The 22,204-nt window shown below is 52.8% G+C and overlaps 1 protein-coding gene across 1 annotated transcript in view; it reads left to right on the top strand.

Moving 5' to 3' along the window:
• The window catches only part of ATP2C2 (ATPase secretory pathway Ca2+ transporting 2), a 62,541-nt gene that overhangs the window by 32,657 nt on the left and 7,680 nt on the right, over positions 1-22,204 (top strand). Inside the window, exons 9-18 of the mRNA XM_029926139.1 lie at positions 3,062-3,211; positions 3,290-3,358; positions 3,869-3,944; positions 8,276-8,342; positions 16,489-16,613; positions 16,745-16,842; positions 17,951-18,052; positions 19,002-19,091; positions 20,243-20,344; positions 21,925-22,081. Of these exons, the coding sequence (XP_029781999.1) occupies positions 3,062-3,211; positions 3,290-3,358; positions 3,869-3,944; positions 8,276-8,342; positions 16,489-16,613; positions 16,745-16,842; positions 17,951-18,052; positions 19,002-19,091; positions 20,243-20,344; positions 21,925-22,081 (1,036 nt within the window). The remainder of the gene's footprint in view (positions 1-3,061; positions 3,212-3,289; positions 3,359-3,868; positions 3,945-8,275; positions 8,343-16,488; positions 16,614-16,744; positions 16,843-17,950; positions 18,053-19,001; positions 19,092-20,242; positions 20,345-21,924; positions 22,082-22,204) is intronic.

The following is a 22,204-nucleotide window of genomic DNA, read 5'->3' as shown; positions in this document are numbered from 1 at the left end:
ATAGTGTGCGGAGGTCACAGAACGTTTTCTCTTCCCACAGTGAAAACAAAGGCCAAGGCCTCAGGGAAGGCCGACGGGACCGGCCAGTAGAGCAGGGTCGCTGCTCTGTTTTATTCTCTCACCACTTTGGAAATGAAAAGGGAATTGAATGGGACCTGTCAGGGCTCCAAGTAATGCTTTGTCTCTGAGGTGGGGGACTGGCTGGGCGTGAGGAGACAGGAAGAGCCTTGTTTGCTCACGAGCAGGAAGTGGCCACAGCCTTTAACCGTCTTCACGCCCAGCCACCTCTGGGTGGCCACTGGGGTCCCCTAGGTTCGGGGCCTTGGGTATTTTTACCCACTCTCCCCCTAGCTGACATGGTGCCCGGAGGAGGTCACCACAGTCTATGCACGCACGCGCGTGCATGTACACACACACACGCACGCACGCACACACACACACACAATCGACATTGTTCCTTCTTGGTCCAGACACTCCCCCTTCATCTCTGCCTCCCCGTGTTTTTGTCTTATGGAAAGAATGAATGCGCATGTACGTAAAGTCAGGTCTGTGCTAACCACTGTGTAGAAACAGCCTCCTTTCATCTCCCGGCAACCTTGGGAGAACACGACTCCATCCTCTGACTGTCCAGCAAGGACAGAGAAGCCAGGAGAGATTGAGCGGCCCACCTGAGGCCATGCATCTGCACGTGATTCGAACACAGAGCCCACGTGCTTCACCCTCCACATTGTGTGCTCTCTTGCCTGCAGTCGGCTCTTCTGGTTTCTTTCTCACTGTCTCTCCCTCTGGGTTCTCCAGTGTATCTCTTTCCTATGGCTGAGATACAGAATGCATGAAGACAACAGAAGTGTATTACGTTACAGTTCTGGAGGTCAGAATGACAGTCGATTCCACCGGGTGGAAAAAGGAAGGTGTTGGCATTTAAAAACCCAACACACAAACCTGAGGAAGAGTTAAGGCTCATGTCTTGGTTCAGAAGGTTGGGGTGTTCACTGAGCCTCGACCTGGAGGCTTCCTGCCAATCCCAAACTGACTTCAGTGGAATACACTCAGGATCAGATATGCCTGATGTAAAGAGGTTATGTAGACCAGATTTAGCTGTAAGCCTTAGCAACCCGTGCCTATGTCCATATGGCTAGTTAATTCCACTTACCGCCAATTCTCCTGCACTTCCTGGCTGGCTCTTCTGTCTGTGCCCACTGCACCCCCACTACCATTGGGAGCCATCCTTAGCCTCAGTTGGGGTGCATTTCTTGGACTGTGGGCTTCCCTTCCCAATGCAACTGGCTGCCTCTTCCAGCATCTAACATCATTTTGTGGATCTCACTCACCACCCTTCTCTGCTCAAGACTTTTCATGGCTCCTCATTACTTACAAGGCACCCTCCAGATGTCTTAGCCAATGCCAGAAGCGACTGAGTTCCAACCACACCTCCACTGGTGCTCCCTGTGGACCAAGTCTCTTGTCTTCTTGCCTGTACCCTCTCCATTCAGGGCTCCGGCCGCCATGGCTTCAGCACCAGGGACAGCACTCACCACAGCCCCCTCCCAAGAATCCATACCCCATGCGGGTGAATGGGTGCCCACGCTCCCACTGGGCTTCTGTCCGTTTAAAGCGGGTGGGGCGCTGGGGGAAGAGATGTCTTTTTGGGGTAGCCTGTTATTACCAAGTTCACGCATCCTCCGTCCCCCAGTTTGCGCTCTCTTCCTTCCCTGCCTGATTCACTCACCAGCTGTCTGCTTATCCTTCAAGGCCCATTCCAAGGCCCCGATCCTGCCAGAACTCACCTCGTCCAGCTCTTCTCCCAGCCCAGCCACTGCACCTCCTGTTTCTCACTCACAAGCCTTCTGCAGGTTCGATCTGAAATATCAGATTGCAGTCATTATGGCTCTTGGACTCAGTCAACGGAGGGGGCTCCCTTTCCCGTGTTGACTTTCTATTTTTATTACAGTGTTACTTAAATGTGAACAGAGTCAGGCACAAATTCCACGTGCTTCAAACTCTGTACAACTGTAAACCTAAGCCAGATTGTCTTAGGAAGTACAACGTATTCACATTGTGATCATGTCCCGTTACACAGTGTCTTCTCGAAGCCGAATCCCTGCCTGCCTTGGGGATGTGGTGCCAGTTTCTGCTGCCTGCGGGTGTGGTATCGGCAGCCAGTGGTGCTGGGCGGCTCCATCTTCCCGTTTCTGGGGTCGGTTTGCAAGCTGGTCAGGAGTGCGGTTTCTGGAACTAGAGCCTTGGTTCACAATTCTGCTCTGCCACTAAGTAGCTGTATAGCCTTGAGCAAGTTACTTAATGCTCCCAGGCCTCAGTTTCCCCATATGTAAAATGGAGAAAACAGCATCTTTCATGGAGGGTGTGAGGGTTTGGAGGGAGAGCCCTTGCAACGTGCTTGGGGCAGGGCCTAGGTCATCACAGGAGTTCTGGAAGTGTGAGTGCTGTCTCCTCCTCTCTGTGTGTGCGTGTGTGTGCATGCGCATGTATGTGTGTGGTTTCTCGTGTTAACAGCCTAAGGCTGGCGCTGAGTAACGTGGCTTATGGATGTGCCAAGCACATGGGTTATGTGGGCATCTCCATCATCTCCATCCGGAGACAGACACAGGTGCTTGGAAAGATATAGTCTAGGGGCGCCTGGGGGCTCAGCCGGTCAAGCTTCTGACTTCGGCTCAGGTCATGATCCTATGGTTGGTGGGTTCAAGCCCCACGTCGGGCTCTGTGCTGACCGCTCAGAGCCTGGAGCCTGCTTCGGATTCTGTGTCTCCCTCTCTCTCTGACCCTCCCCTGCTTGCGCCTGGATGGCACAGTCAGTCAAGCGGCCGACTTCGGCTCAGGTCACGATCTCACGGTTCATGGGTTCAAGCCCCACGTCAGGCTCTGTCCCAACAGCTCAGAACCTGGAGCCTGTTTCTGATTCTGTGTCTCCCTCTCTCTCTGACCCTCCCCTGCTCACACTCTGTGTCTCTCAGTCAAAAATAAATGTTAAAAAAAATTTTTTTTTAATCAGTTTTCAGGGCGAAGGGGAAGATTTCATTGTCTTTTCCCCGGGTGGCTCTAGGTCACAGACCTCCTGGTGGACGAGTCCAGTTTCACTGGGGAAGTGGAGCCCTGCACTAAGACGGACAGCCCACTGACGGGCAGAGGGGACCTCACCACTCTGAGCAACATCGTCTTCATGGGGACCCTGGTGCAGTATGGGAAGGGACAGGTAAGCCCTGGCGACCTTGGCCGCCCTCACCAGCAGGCTCCCGGCCTCAGATCTCACACGTCTGTCTCCTGAATGCAGGGAGTCGTGATCGGAACGGGGGAAAGGTCCCAGTTCGGAGAAGTGTTTAAGATGATGCAGACTGAAGAGGTAAGGGCCGTGCGGGCTTTGCTTTTCTTGCAAGCTGGGCTCTCAGATTGCTCTCCGCTAGTGATGCCAGCCCTGCCTCGTGCTTGGGAATGAGGGTGACGTGGTTAATACGAGTTCGCGTTTTTTAAATTTTGTCTTTAAGAACACTTACTGGGGGGCACCTGGGTGGCTCAGTCGGCTGAGCCTCCAACTTTGGTTCTGGTCATGATCTCACGGTTTGTGTGTTCGAGCCCCACCCTGCGCTCCCTGCTGTCAGCACAGAGCCTGCTTTGGATCCTCTGTCCCCAGCTCTCTCTGCCCATCCCCCACATGCATGCTCCCTCAAAAATAAGTAACATTAAGAAAATAATATGAATAAAAACACTTGTAGGATTTTTTGCCAAGCATAGAGGTCAGTGAATTTTTACATACACACACCCCTGTGGAATTGTCACTCCGCTCGAGATGTGAAAAAGCCAGGAGACCCCACTACTGGGGCATCCTCTAACAAACCCTTCATTCTCCTTTCAGACGCCCAAAACCCCGCTGCAGAAGAGCATGGACAAGCTGGGGAAGCAGTTGACACTTTTCTCATTCGGCATAATTGGTGAGTTAAGCTGTGTCCGTGCTGGGCCCCGGGGACAGCGGGGACGGAGGGGAGCCATGTCTGTGCCGGGCCCCGGGGACAGAGGGGAGCCGTGTCCGTGCTGGGCCCCGGGGACGGGACAGGGGGGAGCCGTGTCCATGCCGGGCCCTGGGGACGGAGGGGAGCCGTGTCCGTGCCGGGCCCCGGGGACGGAGGGGAGGGGAGCCGTGTCCGTGCTGGGCCCCGGGGACGGGACAAGGGGGAGCCGTGTCCATGCCAGGCCCTGGGGACGGAGGGGAGCCGTGTCTGTGCCGGGCCCCGGGGACAGTGGGGACGGAGGGGAGCCATGTCCGTGCCGGGCCCCGGGGACGGAGGGGAGCTGTGTCCGTGCTGGGCCCCGGGGACGGGACAGAGGGGAGCCGTGTCCGTGCCAGGCCCCGGGGACAGAGGGGAGGGGAGCCGTGTCCGTGCCAGGCCCCAGGGACGGAGGGGAGGGGAGGGGAGCCTTGTCCGTGCCGGGCCCCGGGGACAGCGGGGACGGAGGGGAGCCATGTCCGTGACAGGCCCCGGGGACGGAATAGAGGGGAGCCATGTCTGTGCCGGGCCCCGGGGACGGAGGGGAGGGGAGCCGTGTCTGTGCCAGGCCCTGGGGACGGAGGGACGCCGTCCTGAGCAGCCATGGCTCTTTCTCAACTATCTTGCTGCCGCGCCGGGTGAGGACCGAGGGGCGGGATGGAGACTCTGACGGCACCAAGCGGTTTCTGCATTAGGCCAGGCAAACTGTTGTGATGAGCATCCCTCCACTGTCATGGCGTAATGTGGTCGAATGTACCTCTTGCTCACGCGGCAGTCTGCAGGCATGTTCCTGCTTGAGTGACCTCCCTGGGTGGGTCACCTCCAAACACCAACGGGGTCCTGGGCCCCCACCATTCTCCCCCCAGGTCCCATGACGTGGGCCGTGATTCTGTTCAGCCAGCAAGCGGGGAAAGTGGAAACACGAGTACAAGAAAAAAATTTTTTAGTATTTTAACATTTATTTTTGAGAGAGACGGAGCATGAGTTGGGGAGAAGCAGAGAGAGGGAGACACAGAATCTGAAGCAGGTTCCAGGCTCTGAGCTGTCAGCACAGAGCCCAGTGGGGGGCTTGAACCCATGAACCATGAGATTATGACCTGAGCGGAAGTCAGACACTTAACTGACTGAGCCCCCAGGCGCCCCAATATGGGAAATCCTTAAGGCATGGGTCCCCAAGGGAAGGCGTCACCGTTGCCCCTTTCTGATTGGCCAGATGGAGTCACATGGCCTGCCTAAATGCAAAGGAGACTGGGAGGTACAGGTTAGCGGTCCCTCCGGCCGTATACCCGTGCTACCAACCAGTCTGTGGCGACTGGCCCTTGGCATCACACCAAACAGGGTCAACTTGGTGCTGCAGATCTAAATTTAGGTCTCAAGCCTGAATATTCCCCATGGGGCCACCGTGGTCCCTTCACCCACTCCTTTCTGCTGTCTCCAGCTCTGGTTTTGAGCATGTGTTCGTTTCCCGGCCTTCAATGTCAGCCGGAGCCTGGCCCATAGCAGATTCTAGATAAACACTTGTTGAGTGAGTACTTAATAAAGGAGCCGACCAGCACACCACTTCCCGAGGCACAGGCAGGACACGACAGGAGGATCAAGTGGGTCTCGCAAACCTACGGGGCCAGAGGACGTCGGTGGAAGGAACAGCGGTCCCTTCCAGCAACCCTTCTGTTCGCCTCTGGCCGCCCCGTTGTGTGAATTCTTTACTGAGCGTCCTGTGGCACTCTAGACACCGGGAGAGGCCACCAAGGTGAAACGAACACAGCTTAGGCCCTTGGAAAGAGCCCAGGCCACTAGGAAAGAGGCACTTGAACAAATGTGAGATGGGAAGGTCCTGGTTAATCTCAAGTGGGAGAGCTGGGAAGACTCCAAGGGGGACGTGGCATGAAACTGGGTCTTGTAGGATGAGAGGAATTTGCCAGGTGAACAAGAGTGAGTTAGGGTGTCCTGGAGGGATGAGGGGGTCCCCACTCCTCTGCAACTTCTACGCAGAAGTAAGTTTCGCAAGGTGGCTAAGAGGATGCGGTCTGGAGTCCAGCCTTCTGTCGTGTGAGGGATGCACCTGCTTGCCCGTTCTTCCCTGGGCACCCGTCCCCGAATTCTAGTGTCTAGTCACCTCTCCAAGTTCAGCTTTGGATTTAAGTGCCCCAAGTTGGCTAAGTCAGGAGCTTCGCTGTCTTTAAGCCCCGCCCTGGCTTCTTCACTCCAGTCCACCCTGTGTTGTCCTGGGTCCATAATGGAAGTTGGATCTTATCTTAACTGGCCAAGTCCGAGCTCAGTTAGTGGGGCTCTGAGCTGGGATAGCATTTTGAGGCCATACGCCTGCTCGGTGGCAGGGAGGAGCGTGACACATTGGTGATGTTTATCAGGGACACATCGCCATTCACTCGCCGTCCTGGGGATTGCGTACCGGTTGGCCATCTCTGGCAGAGGAGAATGTGCATGTGGCCTTGGCCGTGGCCACCCGGAAGCCTCTTTGGCTCTCTAGCTCAGGGACTGGAGAGCTCTGACTCCTGAACCGAACTGGGTTTGCTGCCAGTTTTTTAAGACCTACAAGCAAAGAATATTCTTTACATTTTTAAATATTTGGGAAAAAAATCAAAAAAAGAATACTATTTCATGACATGAAACTTCTATGAAATTCAAATTTCCATTGCCCATCAATGATGGTTTTTTAAGAACACAACAACGCCCATTCACAAGTGATCTGTGGCCTCTTTCACCTGACCGTGGACAAGTTGAGTTGCAGCGAGAGACCTCACGGCCCATAAAGTCAGAGCCATTTACCGTCCGGCCTCTTGGAGGAAAAGCCTTCTGACACCTGCTCTAGGTGGTCAGCATGGCCGGAACGAGAGGGCGCTGACAGTGAAGTGCTCTTTCTCCCCCAGGGGCCCCAAGAGCGAATCCCACATCGATATGCTTCAAGGCCAATGGTCAAGCAGATCATATTAATAGGAGGAAATTTGTTTTTTAGAAAAAACACAAAGATGAAATGTGTTATTTTGATTTTTAAAAAAAGTTCCAAGCCAGAGGCTCTGGAAGGTCAGTGCCCTGTCTAAGCCATTCCTCCCCAAGTTCATTGGGACTCTCGTGAGCACACCCACGGCCACGCCCACGATAGCACCCGGACTGTTTTCTCCATAGTAAATATTTCAAGAACGGCTCTAGCACAGCCAGGGGGCTTTGGAAGGGGGTTCCGTGGGTCCCTGGTGGGGTCAAGAAGGAGACACAGGGCAGGAGGCAGCGGTGGGCTGGTCAGTCCTTAACCCTGGCCTTCCAGGGGCAGGAGGCCCTCAGTGTGGCCACTTCCAAGCTGCCCCTCTCCTGTCATCACTGAGCATGGCTTTGGGAACTGCTGCACGTGGCTGGCCCCTGGGGGCCCCTGTGAGCACGCTCCAGCATTCGGCGGGGTCCCTGTGGTGGGGTCAGGGCCTCGGGTCGCGGCTGCAAACCCCCCACCCCTATATCTAATAGAGTTGCGTCTCCACGCTTTGCATCTGGATTCGTTTGGATGCCAGCTGAGATTTCATTTGACTATGGCCATTCATTACAGCCTGAAAAAAAATGCTAACACATCGGACCTTGTGACACCCCCCGCCCCACCCCAAGTGCGTCTTCAGTCCTGAAACAACTCCTTGAGGGGGACACCGAGGCCCCGGAGCTTTTCCCCATTGTCAGATGTCTCGTGCACTTCCCTGGGTCCCAGTGTGCCTCGTGCCCCTTCTCTGCCCCGAGGGTCCATCTCCAGTGGGGTCCGAGTGTCCCGGGCCTGCCGGCTCGTAAGCGCTGGGTAAATGATGAGGGAGAAAATGGAAAAAGGGGACATTTTGATCACGAACACCAAGTCCTCTAAGAATCGGGCCCGTGTGGCTGTCCCAGGAGCACCTGTCATCTGCCACATCAGACGCTGGTTGGGGGTGGGGGTGGGGCGTCCCAGCACAAACAGCCCCCGGGGAGCCTTCTGGAATCCTCTGTAAACATTTTCAAGCAGCCTGAGAGGAACTCACTGGCTGATCGTTTCTTTCTCTACCTCGAGCCTCCTTGGTCCTTCCCGGAAAAAGACAAACCATTTCTCTGCAGGTGCGGAAGGGTCTTAAAAGGAAGCAGGAGGCTAGTCCCAAGTGCTTGTGGTTCCTGCTCACTGACTTCAGCGAACATTCCTGAAATTCTTTTCCGGAAAGAGTTTGAAGCCTGTTCGCATGTCAGAGGATGCTCACGTGCGTGCGTGCACACGTGTGTGTGCGTGTGCAGACGTGCCCTTTTTGTCTCCTTCCCAGGCTTAATCATGTTCACGGGCTGGCTGCAAGGGAAGCAGCTTCTCAGCATGTTCACCATCGGGGTCAGGTAAGGGGGCGGACCCCCCTCCCAGGGCGCCAGGGGAGGGCGGGGCGCAGGGAGCCTGGGCCCAGGACCCGGCCCCTGGTCTGACTGCCGCGGGTGTGAAGCTGGCCCTTCCGCTCCCCGATGGTGTGACTTCGGCAAGCGTGTCGCCTGCCCCACGTGGCGGTGCCCTCGCTGTCTCCGGGGCAGGGCAGGACCTCTCCCACGTGCCACCCCCCCCAGCGAGCCCCCAGCCCCCCTCCCCCGGTGCCCGCTGGTGGCTCATCCGCATCCCCCAGGGCTGACGGAGCCAGATCTCAGAGTGTGCGGGCTGGTGGGGAAAGTGAGTGTAAACACGTCGAGTGAACATTAGTGAGATAATCACCACTTACGATCAAGGCTACGGAGGAGACCACAGCAGAGGGAGCGCAGAGAGGTGGGAGAATGTCCTGGAAGGTGGCCTGGGAGCGTCCGCTGGGGGTGTTGACGGGAGGCTGCTGGAGTTGGGCGGGAGGGCGCAGCCTTGGGCACCTGGGGATGGCAGGAAGGCCTGGCTGGGCGCTGCGAGCAGAAGTTCTAGTGGAGTCTGTGAGGGGAGGTACCACCAGCCTCTTGTGCGCCCCTTCCCTCCCGATTCTCAGCAGCATCTTCAGAATCCTCTGAACACGCCTGCCAAGCTGTCACTGCGATTGTTTTTGGAAACGTGTTGGCCATTCTTGACCTAGAGACGGGTGCGAAGCCCATCTGAGCTGTGAGGGGCCCAGGGAGCATGGGCAGCTGGCTGCGCTGTGGAGTGTGGGTTTTGAGATCAGGGCGGGCTTCCTAGAGGAGTGGGTCATTGAAGAGTAGGGTCTCCAACGGCTGCCTGAGGACACGAGCGTCCTGACCAGAGCTTGTTCGGCACCAGTCACATGTGCGCTGACTCAGTGGGTCTGGGGGACCCTGAGACTCTGCGTTCCTAACCAGCTCCCCGGGGTGCTAACGCGGCTCTAAGCGGTGACCCGGTCAGGGCTCCGGCAGGATGCGGGGCCAGGGAGGACGTTTGAGCCGCTGATAGGAGTGCTCAGGTGACCAAGCCTTCAAGGGCAGGTGTGGCGGCCGAGGGACAGAGAAGCCTGAGCCCTGAGGGGACACCCGGAAAAACCAGGAATCTCCAAAGCTGTGACACTTAAGAACCTCCCCCAAATAATGCCATTCCCACCTTGTACATGGTGGAAAGTTCCGTGAGCCAAAGACTAGCACGTATTCCCAGGGGAATAGCAGAAGCGGCCCCCTGTCCATCCCTGCCCGCCCCCCGCACCCCGTGCCATGGGTTGGTCATTTCCGGTCCCCAGTCTCTTCCACCTGACCTATCCCACTCCATCCACATTTCACTTGCCCTTCGGAGAAAATCTACCCTGTTCATTTCCCCCGTGACTTTGAAGAGACGAAGACTTTCCAGTTTTTAGCAGAGTGAGCTGCTCACAGCCGCTGAATCAGAAGGTAGAGAGAGCAGGGCAGCCAGGAAGCGAGTGCCTCTCCAGGAAGTAACACAAGGACTGCTCCTTTAAACTCGTTCTCTTTGTCCCCTCTGCGTCGAGGGACAGTCAAGGCGATCCAAAGTGTACTCGCTGTTCCTGGTCCATATTCATCTTTATTAGTTTGTGGATCAACTTTTTATTGTTATGCAAGAATCCAAGTAATACAAAAACACCCTTCCCACGCCATACGGGGGAGGAAGTCCTGTCTTCTAACCCTCCGCAAATGTTTGCCTAGCTGGTCCTGTCTGCTTCTACCATAAAACCAAGAAAGCCTGCTTCCTGTCGCTGTAGAAACCGGACACAGTCCTTTGACCAAATTCATATACCTGGGCCCTGAAAGCTCCTTTGTTTCTGGGCAGCCGCCACTCATGTGCCGTATTTCTCCGGTTTCAGACACACAGTCTGTTTCACATTCTAACTTCTCTGCGGTCAGACGGCTGCTTACAGGTGATTTGACAAGGGGCGCCCTGGGCGGCTCGGTCGGTTAAGCGTCCAACTCTTGACTTGGGCTCACGGCATGATCTCATGGTTCGTGAGTTCGAGTCCCACGTCGGGCTCTGTGCCGACAGCACAGGGCCTGCTTGGGATTCTGTCTCCTCCTCTCTCTGCCCCTCCCCTGCTTGCTCCCCAGCTCTCTTTCAAAATAAATAAAAGTAAACTGAAAACAACAACAGCAACAAGCAGGTGATATGATAAGAAAGCACCGTGTGGTCACCTGGCTGTGTTTTTGCGTTAGCGGCACACAGATGGTGATGCCCGTCACCATCAGCCACACCTGAGCCTGGATGGAACGCAATAGCCGTGTGTGGCCACCGTGGGCTTCCTCCACCGGGTCTTCCGATCGCGAACCAACCACCTAGAAGGCTCACTGTGCGCTGGGCCCAGGCAGCTCCAGACGCTTGCTGTGTATGTGCAGACATCGCTCAGTTTTTAAACGTTTCTTCATTTTGAAGGAGAGCGGGGGAGGGGCAGAGAAAGAAGGAGAGAGAGAATCCCAAGCAGGCTGTCAGCACAGAGCCCGATGCGGGACTTGAACTCAGGAACTGTGAGATCATGACCTGAGCCAAGGTCAAGGGTTGGACGCTTGACCGACTGAGTCCCACAGGCGCCCCTTGCTGCACTGCACTTGGCAGAGACCGCGCCTGCGGAGTGAAGATCTGTAGCAGTCCGGTGCTGACCGAGTCAGTGCCTTTTTCCCTGACGGTATTTGCCTTCACATCTCCATGTCGCACTTGGTAACTCTCAGTATCTGACGTTTTTCGTTGTTATATTTTTTTAGGGTGTTCCATGATACACTGTGTGGAAAGCTCAGATGATTGTTAGCGTTTTTGAGCAATGAAGCAGTTTTTATAAAATTTTATTTTTAAGTAATCTCTATACCCCACGTGGGGCTTGAACTCACTTCTCCAAGATCAAGAGTTGCACGTTTACTGACTGAGCCAGCCAGGCGCCCCAGCCGTAAAGTATTTTTAATTCATTATTTTTTTTTAGACGTGATTCTGTTGCACGCCTAATAGACTACAGTACTGGGCACCTGAGGGGGCTCAGCTGATTGAGCGTCTGACTTCAGCTCAGGTCATGATTTCAAGGTTTGTGAGTTCGAGCCCCACCTTGGGCTCTGTGCTGACAGCTCGGAGCCTGGAGCTGCTTCAGATTCTGTGTCTCCCCCTCTCTCTCGGCCCCTCCCCTGTTGCTCTCTGTTTCGTTCTCAAAAATAATAAACATTAAAAACAAACAAACAAAACCGCACCACAGTATACTGTAAACTTGACTTTTCTATGGACTGGGAACCAAAAGTTTTATTTCACTGGCGTTATGGGACAGTCGCTGTATTGCGGTGGTCCCTGGTCCCGAATGGCCAGAAATTGAGCCCGCAGGGCCTCTGAGGTGTGCCTGTCTTCACACCTTCCTGTTTGTTCCTCCAGCAAATATTTGCTGAATGTTGGCAGCGCTTTGCTGATGTCTGTGCAGAGGGTGACCCAGGGTGGGTGTGACATGGCCATGCTCACACCTCCGCCCAGAGGCACCTGCTCACCCACTCCAGCCCCCGCCCAGCTCTGCAGCCTCCCCCGCTGAGTTCAGTGGGAAGGCCTACACCAGCCCCTGGCCTCATCCACGCCTGCTTGGGGTGATGGAGGGTCAGTCTGCCATGATGTTCCTGCGGCCAAATTTGAGCAGAAACAGCCCCTTCTTTTTTTTTTTTTTTTAATAATAGTTTATTGTCAAATTGGTTTCCGTATAACACCCAGTGCTTCTCCCCACAAGTGCCCCCCCTCCATGACCATCACCCCCTTCCTCCCTCCCCCTTTAGTCCTCGGTTTGTTCTCAGTATTCAGTAATCTCTCATGATTTGTGTCCCTCACTCTCCCCAACTCTCTTTCCCCCTTCCCCTCCCCATGGTCCTCTGTTAAGTTTCTCCTGTTACCCTTATGAGTGACAACATATGGTATCTGTCCTTCTCCACCTGACTTATTTCACTTAGCAGGACACCCTCGAGGTCCATCCACTTTGCTACAAATGGCCAGATTTCATCCTTCCTCATGGCCATGTAGGACTCCATTGTGTATATAAACCACATCTTCTTGATCCATTCATCAGGTGATGGACATTGAGGCTCTTTCCATGATGTGGCTATTTTAGAAAGTGCCGCTATGAACATTGGGGTACGTGTGCTCCTATGCATCAGCACTTCTATTTCCTTTGGGTAAATCCTAGCAGTGCTATTGCTGGATCACTGGGGAGTAGTATCGATAGTTTTTTGAGGAGTCTCCACACTGTTTTCCAGAGCGGCTGCACCAGTTTGCATTCCCACCAACAGTGTAGGAGGGTGCCCGTCTCTCCACATCCTCACCAGCATCCATAGTCTCTTGATTTGTTCATTTTAGCCACTCTGACTGGCGTGAGGTGGTATCTCAGTGGGGTTTTGGTTTCTATTTCCCTGATGATGAGTGGCGCTAAGCATTGTTTTGTGTGCCTGTTGGCCATCTGGATGTCTTCTTTGGAGAAGTGTCTGTTCATGTCTTCTGCCCATTTCTTCACGGGATTATTCGTTTTTCAGGTATTTAGTGAGTTCCTTGTAGATTTTGGTTACTAGCCCTGTATCCTATATGCCATTTGCCACTATCTTTTCCCATTCTGTCGGTTGCCTGTTAGCTTTTTTTATTGTTTTGTTTGCATTGCAGAAGCTTTTTACTTGATGAGGTCCCAATAGTTCATGTTTGCTCTTGATTCCCTTGCCTTTGGGGATGTGTCGAGTAGGAAATTGCTGCGGTTGAGGTCAAGGAGGCTATTTCCTGCTTTCTCCTCAAGGGTTTTTATGGTTTCCTGTCTCCCATTCAGGTCCTTTATCCATTTTGAGTTTATTTTTGTGTGTGGTGTAAGAGAGTGGTCTAGTTTCATTCTTCTGCATGTTGCTGCCCAGCTCTCCCAGCACCACCTGCTAAAGAGGCAGTCTTTTTTCCATTGGAGACTCTTTCCTGCTTCATCAAAGATTAATTAGTCATACACTTGTGGGTCCAGTTCTGGGTTCTCTATTCTATTCCATTGGTCCATGTGTCTGTTTTTGTGCCAATACCATACTGTCTTGATGATGACAGCTTTGTAGTAGAGGCTAAAGTCTGGGATTGTGATGCCTCCTGTCTTGGTTTTCTTCTTCAATATTACTTGGCTATTCGGGGTCTTTTGTGGTTCCATACGAATTTTGAGCTAGTTGTTCTAGCTTTGAGAAGAATGTTGGTGCAACTTTGATGGGGATTGCATTGAATGTGTAAATTGCTTTGGGTAATAATGACATTTTAACAATGTTTATTCTTCCGATCCATGAGCACGAAATTGTTTCCCATTTCTTTGTGTCTTTTTCAATTTCCTTCATAAGTCTTCTATAGTTTTCATTGTACAGATCTTTTACATCCTTGGTGAGGTTTATTCCTAGGTATTTTATGGTTTTTCGTGCAATTGTGAATGGGATCTGTTTCTTGCTTTCTCTTTCTGTTGCTTCATTTTTGGTGTATAGGAATGCAACTGATTTCTGTACATTGATTTTGTACCCGGCAACTTTACTGAATTCACTGATCAGTTCTAGAAGGCTTCTGGTGGAGTCGATCTGGTTTTCCATGTAGAGTATCATGTCATTTGCAAAAAGGGAAAGTTTGACTTCTTCTTTGCTGATTCTGATGCCTTTTATTTCCTTTTGTTGGCTGATTGCTGATGCCAGGACTTCCAGCACGATGTTAAACAGCAGTGGTGAGAGTGGGCACCCCTGTCGTGTTCCTGATCTCAGGGGGAAAGCTCTCAGTGTTTCCCCATTGAGGATGATATTAACTGTGTGCTTTTCATAAACTGCTTTTATAATGTTTAAGTAAGTTCCTTCTATCCCGACTTTCTCAAGGGTTTTTATTAAGAAGGGATGTTGTATTTTGTCAAATGCTTTTTCTGCATCTATCGACAGAATCATATGGTTTTTATCCTTTCTTTTGTTAACGTGATGGATCACATTGATGGATTTGCTAATATTGCACTTGATCTTAGCTAAAAGACCAAGAAGCGATGCTGGATTTGCGAATATTGAACGAGCCCTATAACCCAGGAATGAATCCCACTTGATCATGGTGGATAATTCTTTTTATGTGCTGTTGAGTTCAGTTTGCTAGTATCTTGTTTAGTATTTTCGCATCTGTTTTCATTAAGGATATTGGCCTGTAGTTCACTTTTTTTGTTGGGTCTCTGCCTGGCTTAGGGATCAAAGTGATATGTGCTTTGTAGAATGAGTCTGGAAATCTTCCTTCCATTTCTATTTTTTGGAATAACTTGAGAAGGATCGGCGTTAACTCTTCTTTAATCATCTGGTAGAATTCCCCTAGGAATCCATCCAGCCCTGGGCTTTTATTTGTTGGGAGATTTTTGATAACTGGTTCAATTTCTTCACTGGTAATGGGTCTGTTCAGATTTTTTATCTCTTCCCGTTTGAATTTTGGTAGTGCATGTGTGTTTAGGAATTTGTCCATTTCTTCTAGATTGTCCAGTTTGTTGGCATATAATTTTTTCATGGTAATCTCTGATGGTTGCTTGTATTTCCGAGGGATCTGTTGTAATAGATACATTTTCCTTCATGATTTTGTCTATTTGAGTGCTCTCTCTTTTCCTTCTGAGGAGACTAGCTAGAGGTTTATCAATTTTGTTTATTTTTTCAAAAAACAAACTCTTGGTTTCATTGATCTGTTCAATTGTTTTTGTGGATTCTATATTGTTTATTTCTACCCTGATCTTTATTATTACTCTTCTGCTGCTGGGTTTGGGGTGCTCTTGCTGCTCCCTTTCTAGTTTCCTTAGGTGCTCTGTTAGGTTTTGAGTTTGCGCTTTTTCTAGTTTGTTGAAATAGGCCTGGATTGCAATAGACTTTCCTCTTAGGACTGCCTTTGCTGCATCCCAGAGAGTTTGGATTGTATTTTCATTTTCATTTGTTTCCATATATTTTTTAATTTCCTCTCTAATTGCCAGATCCGCCCAATCATTCTTCAGTAGGGTGGTTTTTAACCTCCACATTTTTGGAGGTTTTCCAGACTTTTTCCTGTGGTTGATTTCGAGTTTCATAGAATTGTGAGCTGACAGTATGCATGGTATGGTCTCAATTCTTCTGTTTTTATGGAGGGCAGAGACAGCCCTTTCTTAAGATCCTGTCACATGTTGACACCTGCCCACAGGAAGCAGATCTGTGGGCTTTGTCCCCATTCAGGTTCCCAAGAGAGAAGCTCATTGGTTCAGCCTGATTCACACAGTCTCTTCTAATCCAATCAGCTGTGGCTATGGGAAGGTGGGGTTACATGTTCTAATCCAGTCAGCTGTGGCTGGGGGGGGGGGGGGGCAGGGTCACATGGTATAGGGAGAGTTGGAAAGACACTAATGAAGTGAGCGGATGCCCAAACAGCAGGCTGCCATAGGCAAAGGCACAGCTGTGTCACTCTGCCTCCTTCAACTTTAATTCCCTTGTCTGGCTCTCTTATCAGAAGTGTCTAAACCACTTGACTATTGAAAAGTGAAATTCAGAGGACCCAGAGAGACCCTCTGAACCAAAAAAATTACACTCTTGCCTCTTGCCCAATTCTGGAAGTCCTTCTCATAGGACCCAACGACTTTTCTCTTTAATAAATGACAACAATTTAAATGCAATGGCACTTAGGGGCACCTGAGTGGCTCAGTTGGTTGAGCGTCCAACTTTGGCTCAGGTCATGATCTTGCGGTTTGTAAGTTCAAGCCCCATGTCAGGCTCTGGTGCTGACAGCTCGGAGACGAGCTGCTTCAGATTCTGTGTCTTCCTTTCTCTGTCCGTCCCTCACTGGTGTTGTTTCTCTCCCTCGCTCTCTCAAAATAAATATTAAAAAATTAAAAACAAATGCAAAGGCACTTAAAAGAGGCAAAACAACTGAGAGATTAATTTACAGTAAAGTGTGAATGTCCAATAGGGGCAGTCCCTTCCCAAGAGCAGGGTTTTGCAACAAGAGAACTTAGAGCAATGGATGCTCAAGAGGGAGACAGGTACATAATGGGATTGGGAACACAGGGATGCTGGGGACACCAGAGATGTGCTTCCCCAGCTGGCATTCCTGTCATCCTTATGCACATGGTAAAGGTGACCCATCTGCCTTTCCATCCAGCCTGGCCGTGGCTGCCATTCCGGAGGGTCTGCCCATCGTCGTCACGGTGACACTGGTCCTGGGAGTGCTGCGGATGGCCAAGAAGCGGGTCATCGTGAAGAAGTTACCCATCGTAGAGACATTAGGTGCGGGACTCCAGCAGTTGAATTCCTGAAAACAGGGTTGAGTGGGTGGGAGTGCAGCCTGGGTGTTTCATCAGCCTGAGCGGCGATGGTGAGGGTTTCTCTCTCCTCTAAACTCGGTTTTCTCCTGCCAGGTTGCTGCAATGTCATCTGCTCCGATAAGACAGGGACCCTGACGGCCAATGAAATGACTGTCACCCAGCTGGTAACGTCCGATGGGCTCCGTGCCGAGGTGAGCCCCAAGCCGATTCACACGGTTCCAGACCGAGGTCTACCCTGCCAGCCCCTTTCCTTCCTAAAGAAAGCACACGGAACCTTCTAGAAAGCAATAAGGAAGACACAAAAATGGGTGACTGTATAGTTTCCTTGCCACAAATGGCAGCAGGAACGTGACCATGTTAAGGGAGCCACCTTCATTTTGTACAATTATCTGTTAGTAACAAGCACCTCACGTAACATAGATGCTTAAAAAAAAACAGTTCCCCCTAATCCCCTGTGATAAACTGATCGTGACAGTCCCTTGGGGCTTTCCAGTCCCTCTCCTGTACCTCTGGCACAGTTATAAGCTCCGGGAATATGCGGTTTTGTTTCCTGCTATTTTTTTTTTTTTTTCACAAAACTTCCAGACCAAAGGGTCAGTCCTGGCTGCTCAGGGGCCAGGGGCCATTGCTGTAAACAGAATTTTGCCAGCAGACTGCACGCCCTTCGGCTCGTGTGCTGTCGATGGCTCCCTCCGTGCCCAGTCACAGAGCCGAGGGGTCGCGAGGGGTTGCGTGGGCCGCAGAGGCTTACGTACGTGCTGTCTGGCTCCGTAAGGAAACGTTTGCCTACCTCTGTTCTAGAACGTAAGCTCTCTTTGGTGCTATCACTTTGTTCCCTTCACCATAACTTTCCCCGCCTCCTGAATATCCCATGGAGTAAGCTTGTTTCAATTTCTTTGTTTTTACATTTTTAGAAAGTTTTTATTTATTTTTGAGAGAGAGCGCGAGCAGGGGAGGGGCAAAGAGAGAGAGAGACAGAGGATCCGAAGTGGTTCCACGCAGAGAGCGGAGAGCCCCATACCGGGCCCGAACCCGCGAGCTGCGAGATCATGACCTGAGTCGAAGTCGGATGCCCAACCGACCGAGCCCCCCAGGCGCCCCAAGCTCGTTGCAGATTCTAAAGCACTTAGCAAGGTGTTCTGGTTGACCCGCGTGTGCAGGGAGTACCCTCACGTTGAAGCCTTGTTCGTGGGTGGGGTTATGTCCTTGGGGCGGGTCTCCCAGGAGAAAGATCCGGGGACGGCCGGGGTCTGTATTACGGACACGTGGTGACGCCCTCTCTGTGGCTTTGCCCTGCAGGTCAGCGGAGTTGGATATAATGGCAAAGGGACCGTCTGTCTGTTACCCTCAAAGGAGCCCATTAAGGAGTTTAACAACGTCTCAGTGGGGAAATTAGTAGAGGTGAGTGTCAAAGCCCCACGGTGGAAACAGACATTTGAAAGGAGCTGATGGGTATTCTCTCCAAAAGGAGGAAAAGCTGTTGGACCATCTGGTTTGGGGGGGAGGTGACCATTGGGCCACACCCCAGGGCCACCGGGGCCCAGAAGCAGGTGGGAACCTGGAGTTCAGCCCTCCGTGCTCCTCCCTGCCTGCTGGGAAGCTTTAAAGAGACACTGTTCCCGGGAGGTGTTCACTGAATGTTGGGCAATAAGCCGGATTAATTGTTGATACGAGTCCTATTAGCCACCCTCACGCCTCCCGTCCACCCAGTGCCCTCCGAGGTCCGAACCGAGCCGCGGTCTTCTAGAATTTTCACCTCACTGGTGCCACTCACCCTTCGCAGCCGAGGCCAGTCCTCTGATCTCAGTGCGCAGATGAAGAAACGGGCTCATCGGGTGACGGGCGTGCCCGGGATCACCAGCCAGCGAGGGAGGGGGCTCGGGTGCCCCCCCACACTCGTTTTGTGTGTTTCTTTTATTTTAATTGTCCTTTTTCACTGAGGACAGTCCTATACCACAGAATTCACCCCTTTGAATAAAGCGTTCAGGTCAGTGGCTTTAGTGCCTCCACAAAGCTGTCCCTCCACTGTTGCATCTAATGTCAGGACGCCCTGTCACCCCAGGCAGGGGCCTGTCCCACCAGGGGTCACTCCACCGCCGCCGCCCGGTGACCACCAGTGTGCAGCGGAGTCAGTAAATGCTCCCTGTGTTTGTTTTGAAGGGTGGGGACTGTGATGTACTTTGAAGAGTCAGTCTTGCCCCTCACGCCCCCACCCCCGCCCTCGCCTCCGAAATGGGCCAAGTCTCCAGCGTGTGACTTTTTCACGTGCCTGAGTGAGCCCAGGACCCCGAGGGGCGTCAGCTCCGAATACTAACTACAGACATTCAGAACCTCCCCGCCCCGCTTGCAGGCAGGCTGCGTGGCCAACAACGCCGTCATCAGGAAAAACGCCGTGATGGGACAGCCCACGGAAGGTGCCCTGATCGCCCTGGCGATGAAGGTAGGGACCCTTTGATGGTCTACACCCGTAGGGCTTCCACGCGGGGCTGGATTAGGGGCAGAATTCGGGCTCCTATCTGAGCAAATGAGGAATGGAAAGCTTAGTAACGATGGAGAGAGTGGCCCCAGACATCCTTAGGCTGTCAGCTGGCGGAAGGGATGGGCTCTGAGATGCTGTGTGGTTCTGGAACATTCTGCAGCCTCTAACCCTTCCCGGCAATTCCATAAGAATGCTTGGGCGCCCCGTGGCTCAGACCCCATGGAGGTGCTGGGGGGGACCGAGGACTGAGACCCCCCCCCCCCCCCCGGCGGGTCCCGCCCGGGCTCACGCGGGAAGAGCCCTTCCTTTCAGGGCACGTGACTGATCCCAGGCCTGACACTCGCGGACAGTTTCCGGGCCAGGCACTTGACACCTCCGAGCCTCAGTTTCCCCAACTGTACACCAGTCCCAGCCCATGCATCCCATGCCCCCCCACTCCCCACCCCACAACAGGTGAAAGTGGGTTAGGACTTAAATGCGTCTTATGGAGGGACTCCCAAGTCCCTCGTGAAGAGCCTTGTACGACATTTTCCCCCATCACTCCCCATGAGATTAAATCCCACAGATAGACTCTGTGTCCAAGTACTGTGTGTATACACGTGATTTATATATAAAGGAGGAAGGTTTTGCCCCTAAGAACCCACTTTCACCTGTTGTGGGGCGGGGAGTGGGGGGGCATGGGATGCGTGGGTTGGGACTGGTGTACAGTTGGGGAAACTGAGGCTCGGAGGTGTCAAGTGCCTGGCCCGAAAACTGTCCGCGAGTGTGAGGCCTGGCAAGGACCCCAGGCTGTCACCGCAGTCCACCCCGCTATGAGGCATTCTTTTGGGGGAAATTGCTACAGTCTGAAACTCCCCTCCTGGAAGGCAGCCCACAGGCTCTTGTTTCTGAGCACGTTTTAGCCAGAAGCTGCTGCCAGGACCCGCAGGCAAGGCGACCTTTTTCTCCGGGTGGGACATGGGAAAGTGCACGGCCTTTCTCTGTGAGCTGAATGCTTTGATTTCTCATCTGCCGGAAGTGGTCTGAATAATGAGTATTGGAAGTGGACTGAGCTTTGCGTAGAGACCGGTTCAGGGTAACTCACGAGGAGCCGTTGCATTTCATTTTCCTAGATGGACTTAGGGGACATTAAAGATTCATACGTGAGAAAAAAAGAGATTCCATTCAGTTCGGAGCAGAAGTGGATGGCGGTGAAATGCAGCCCCAAGAATGAGGTGAGTTTTCCTCTCTGCCCCTTCTCACCCTCCCCCCGGCGCCCCAAAGAAAGCCAAATATAAATGTGAGAGGGGGAGTTGAAAGCCCCCACCTCCTTCTACAGATTTTCAAATCCGTAAGCACACAGTTGATAGCAATTAGACCTTTAAAACAGTAGTTCTCAAAGCGGGCTTGCTGGACCAGCAGCATCCCCTAGGGATTGGTTAAAAATGCAGATTCTAAGGGTGCCTGCGGGGCTCCGTCGGGTAAGCGTCCAACCTCGACTCAAATCATGATCTCACCGTTTGTGGGTTCAAGCCCACGTCGGGCTCTGTGCTGACAGCTCAGAGCCTGGAGCCTGCTTCCGATTCTGTGTCTCCCTCTCTCTCTGCCCCTCCCCTGCTCATGCTCTATCTCTCCCAAAAATGAATAAACAAACAAACAAAAACTTTAAAAAAACACAGACTCTCAGGCTCCACCCAGAACTCCCGAGTCCTGAGTCTCCGGAGTGAGGAGTCCGTAGTAACCGGTGTGTGCGGGGGATTGTGGTCCCACCATCGCCAGAAACCCTCCTGCTAACACGGAGCTCCGTTCACCTCCGGTGCTGAGTTCTTTACAGCATGAGGTCCTTGGATGGCCACCAGGTGGGGACAGTCCTTCCTTCCTGCAGGGGGTCAGGAGGCGCATCCCAGCACCCCCCACAGAGGGTGTGACCCAGGAGCCCCCGCGTCACATGCACATACATGGACGCACCCCTCTGGGCCCCTTCACATCTTTTTTTCCTCGCCAAAGACAGTGGGAATACATTCTCATGGAAATAAATGATAGAAATGTGACTTAAAAACAGAAGTTCCGCCTGATTCTGCCCTTCTTCTCTCCCGACCCATCACCGGACCAAGGGACCCCCCCCCCAAGTCTGGAATGGAATATTCCAGGTTCTGAACAGTATATGGGGTGGTGGTTTTAAACCCGGGTCGTGCTGTATACAGTGTTTGTACTTTGCTTTTTCCCCTCACACCAAGGGCCCAGTCATCTTTCCGTATTGGTTCACACACGCTCATTCCCCGCCTGCCCTGGGCCTTCAGGCGCGCGCCAAGGCCGGGGACAGAGTGTGACCCACACTGGCAGGTGCCTTCCACTTGGGGCCGACCATCTTCAGGGGACAGAGCTTAGCGAATGTGCAGGAAAACGGTCAGGGGCTCGTTAGGGTTCACTTTTATGAGCCACGTGCGGGGGTGAACAAAACCGAAGTGGCGCCTGCCCTGGGGAGGCAACAGTCCCGATTTAAATAGGCGTCTAGCAATGGATCCCACACGTGAAGGCGTCCCGGTGGCTGGGGCGTGACCGATTAGTGAAACGTATGCGGTGCTGTCCGTGACGTTAACAAGGGACTTAGTGTACAGAGCGGGTGCGGATCAAAGATCAGCCTCAGTCCTTTTATGGGCCACGTGGTGTCCCCTCGTGTGGCTCTCCCGTCATTTCTCTAGCCTGTCCCGTCCTGCCGAGCAGTAAGGATCCCCTATAAATAGCCGCGCCGTGAACATCTCTGTGTCTGTAGGTGACGGTCACCAGAGAGCCGAACCTTTTTCTCTTTTCCAAGGACCAAGAAGACATTTACTTCATGAAGGGGGCCTTCGAAGAAGTGATTCATTACTGTGCCATGTACAACCACGGAGGCATCTCCTTGCCGCTGACGCCCCAGCAGAGCGCCTTCTGCCACCAGGAGGAGAAGAGGATGGGGTCGCTGGGCCTGCGGGGTCAGTGCCTCCTCCCCCAGCCCCGGGCTCTTAGTTTGCAGGAGACATGGACCTTTCGGGTGCACGGCTGCGGGGTCCTTAGTCCGCGGACGGGTCGGAATGGCGGTCAGGCATCGGGCTAAT

This window comes from Suricata suricatta, chromosome 16 (genome assembly GCF_006229205.1).
Source record: "Suricata suricatta isolate VVHF042 chromosome 16, meerkat_22Aug2017_6uvM2_HiC, whole genome shotgun sequence".
NCBI lineage: Eukaryota > Metazoa > Chordata > Mammalia > Carnivora > Herpestidae > Suricata > Suricata suricatta.
Note: the sequence above shows the minus strand (reverse complement) of the source record. Positions and strands in the feature narration are given on the sequence as shown.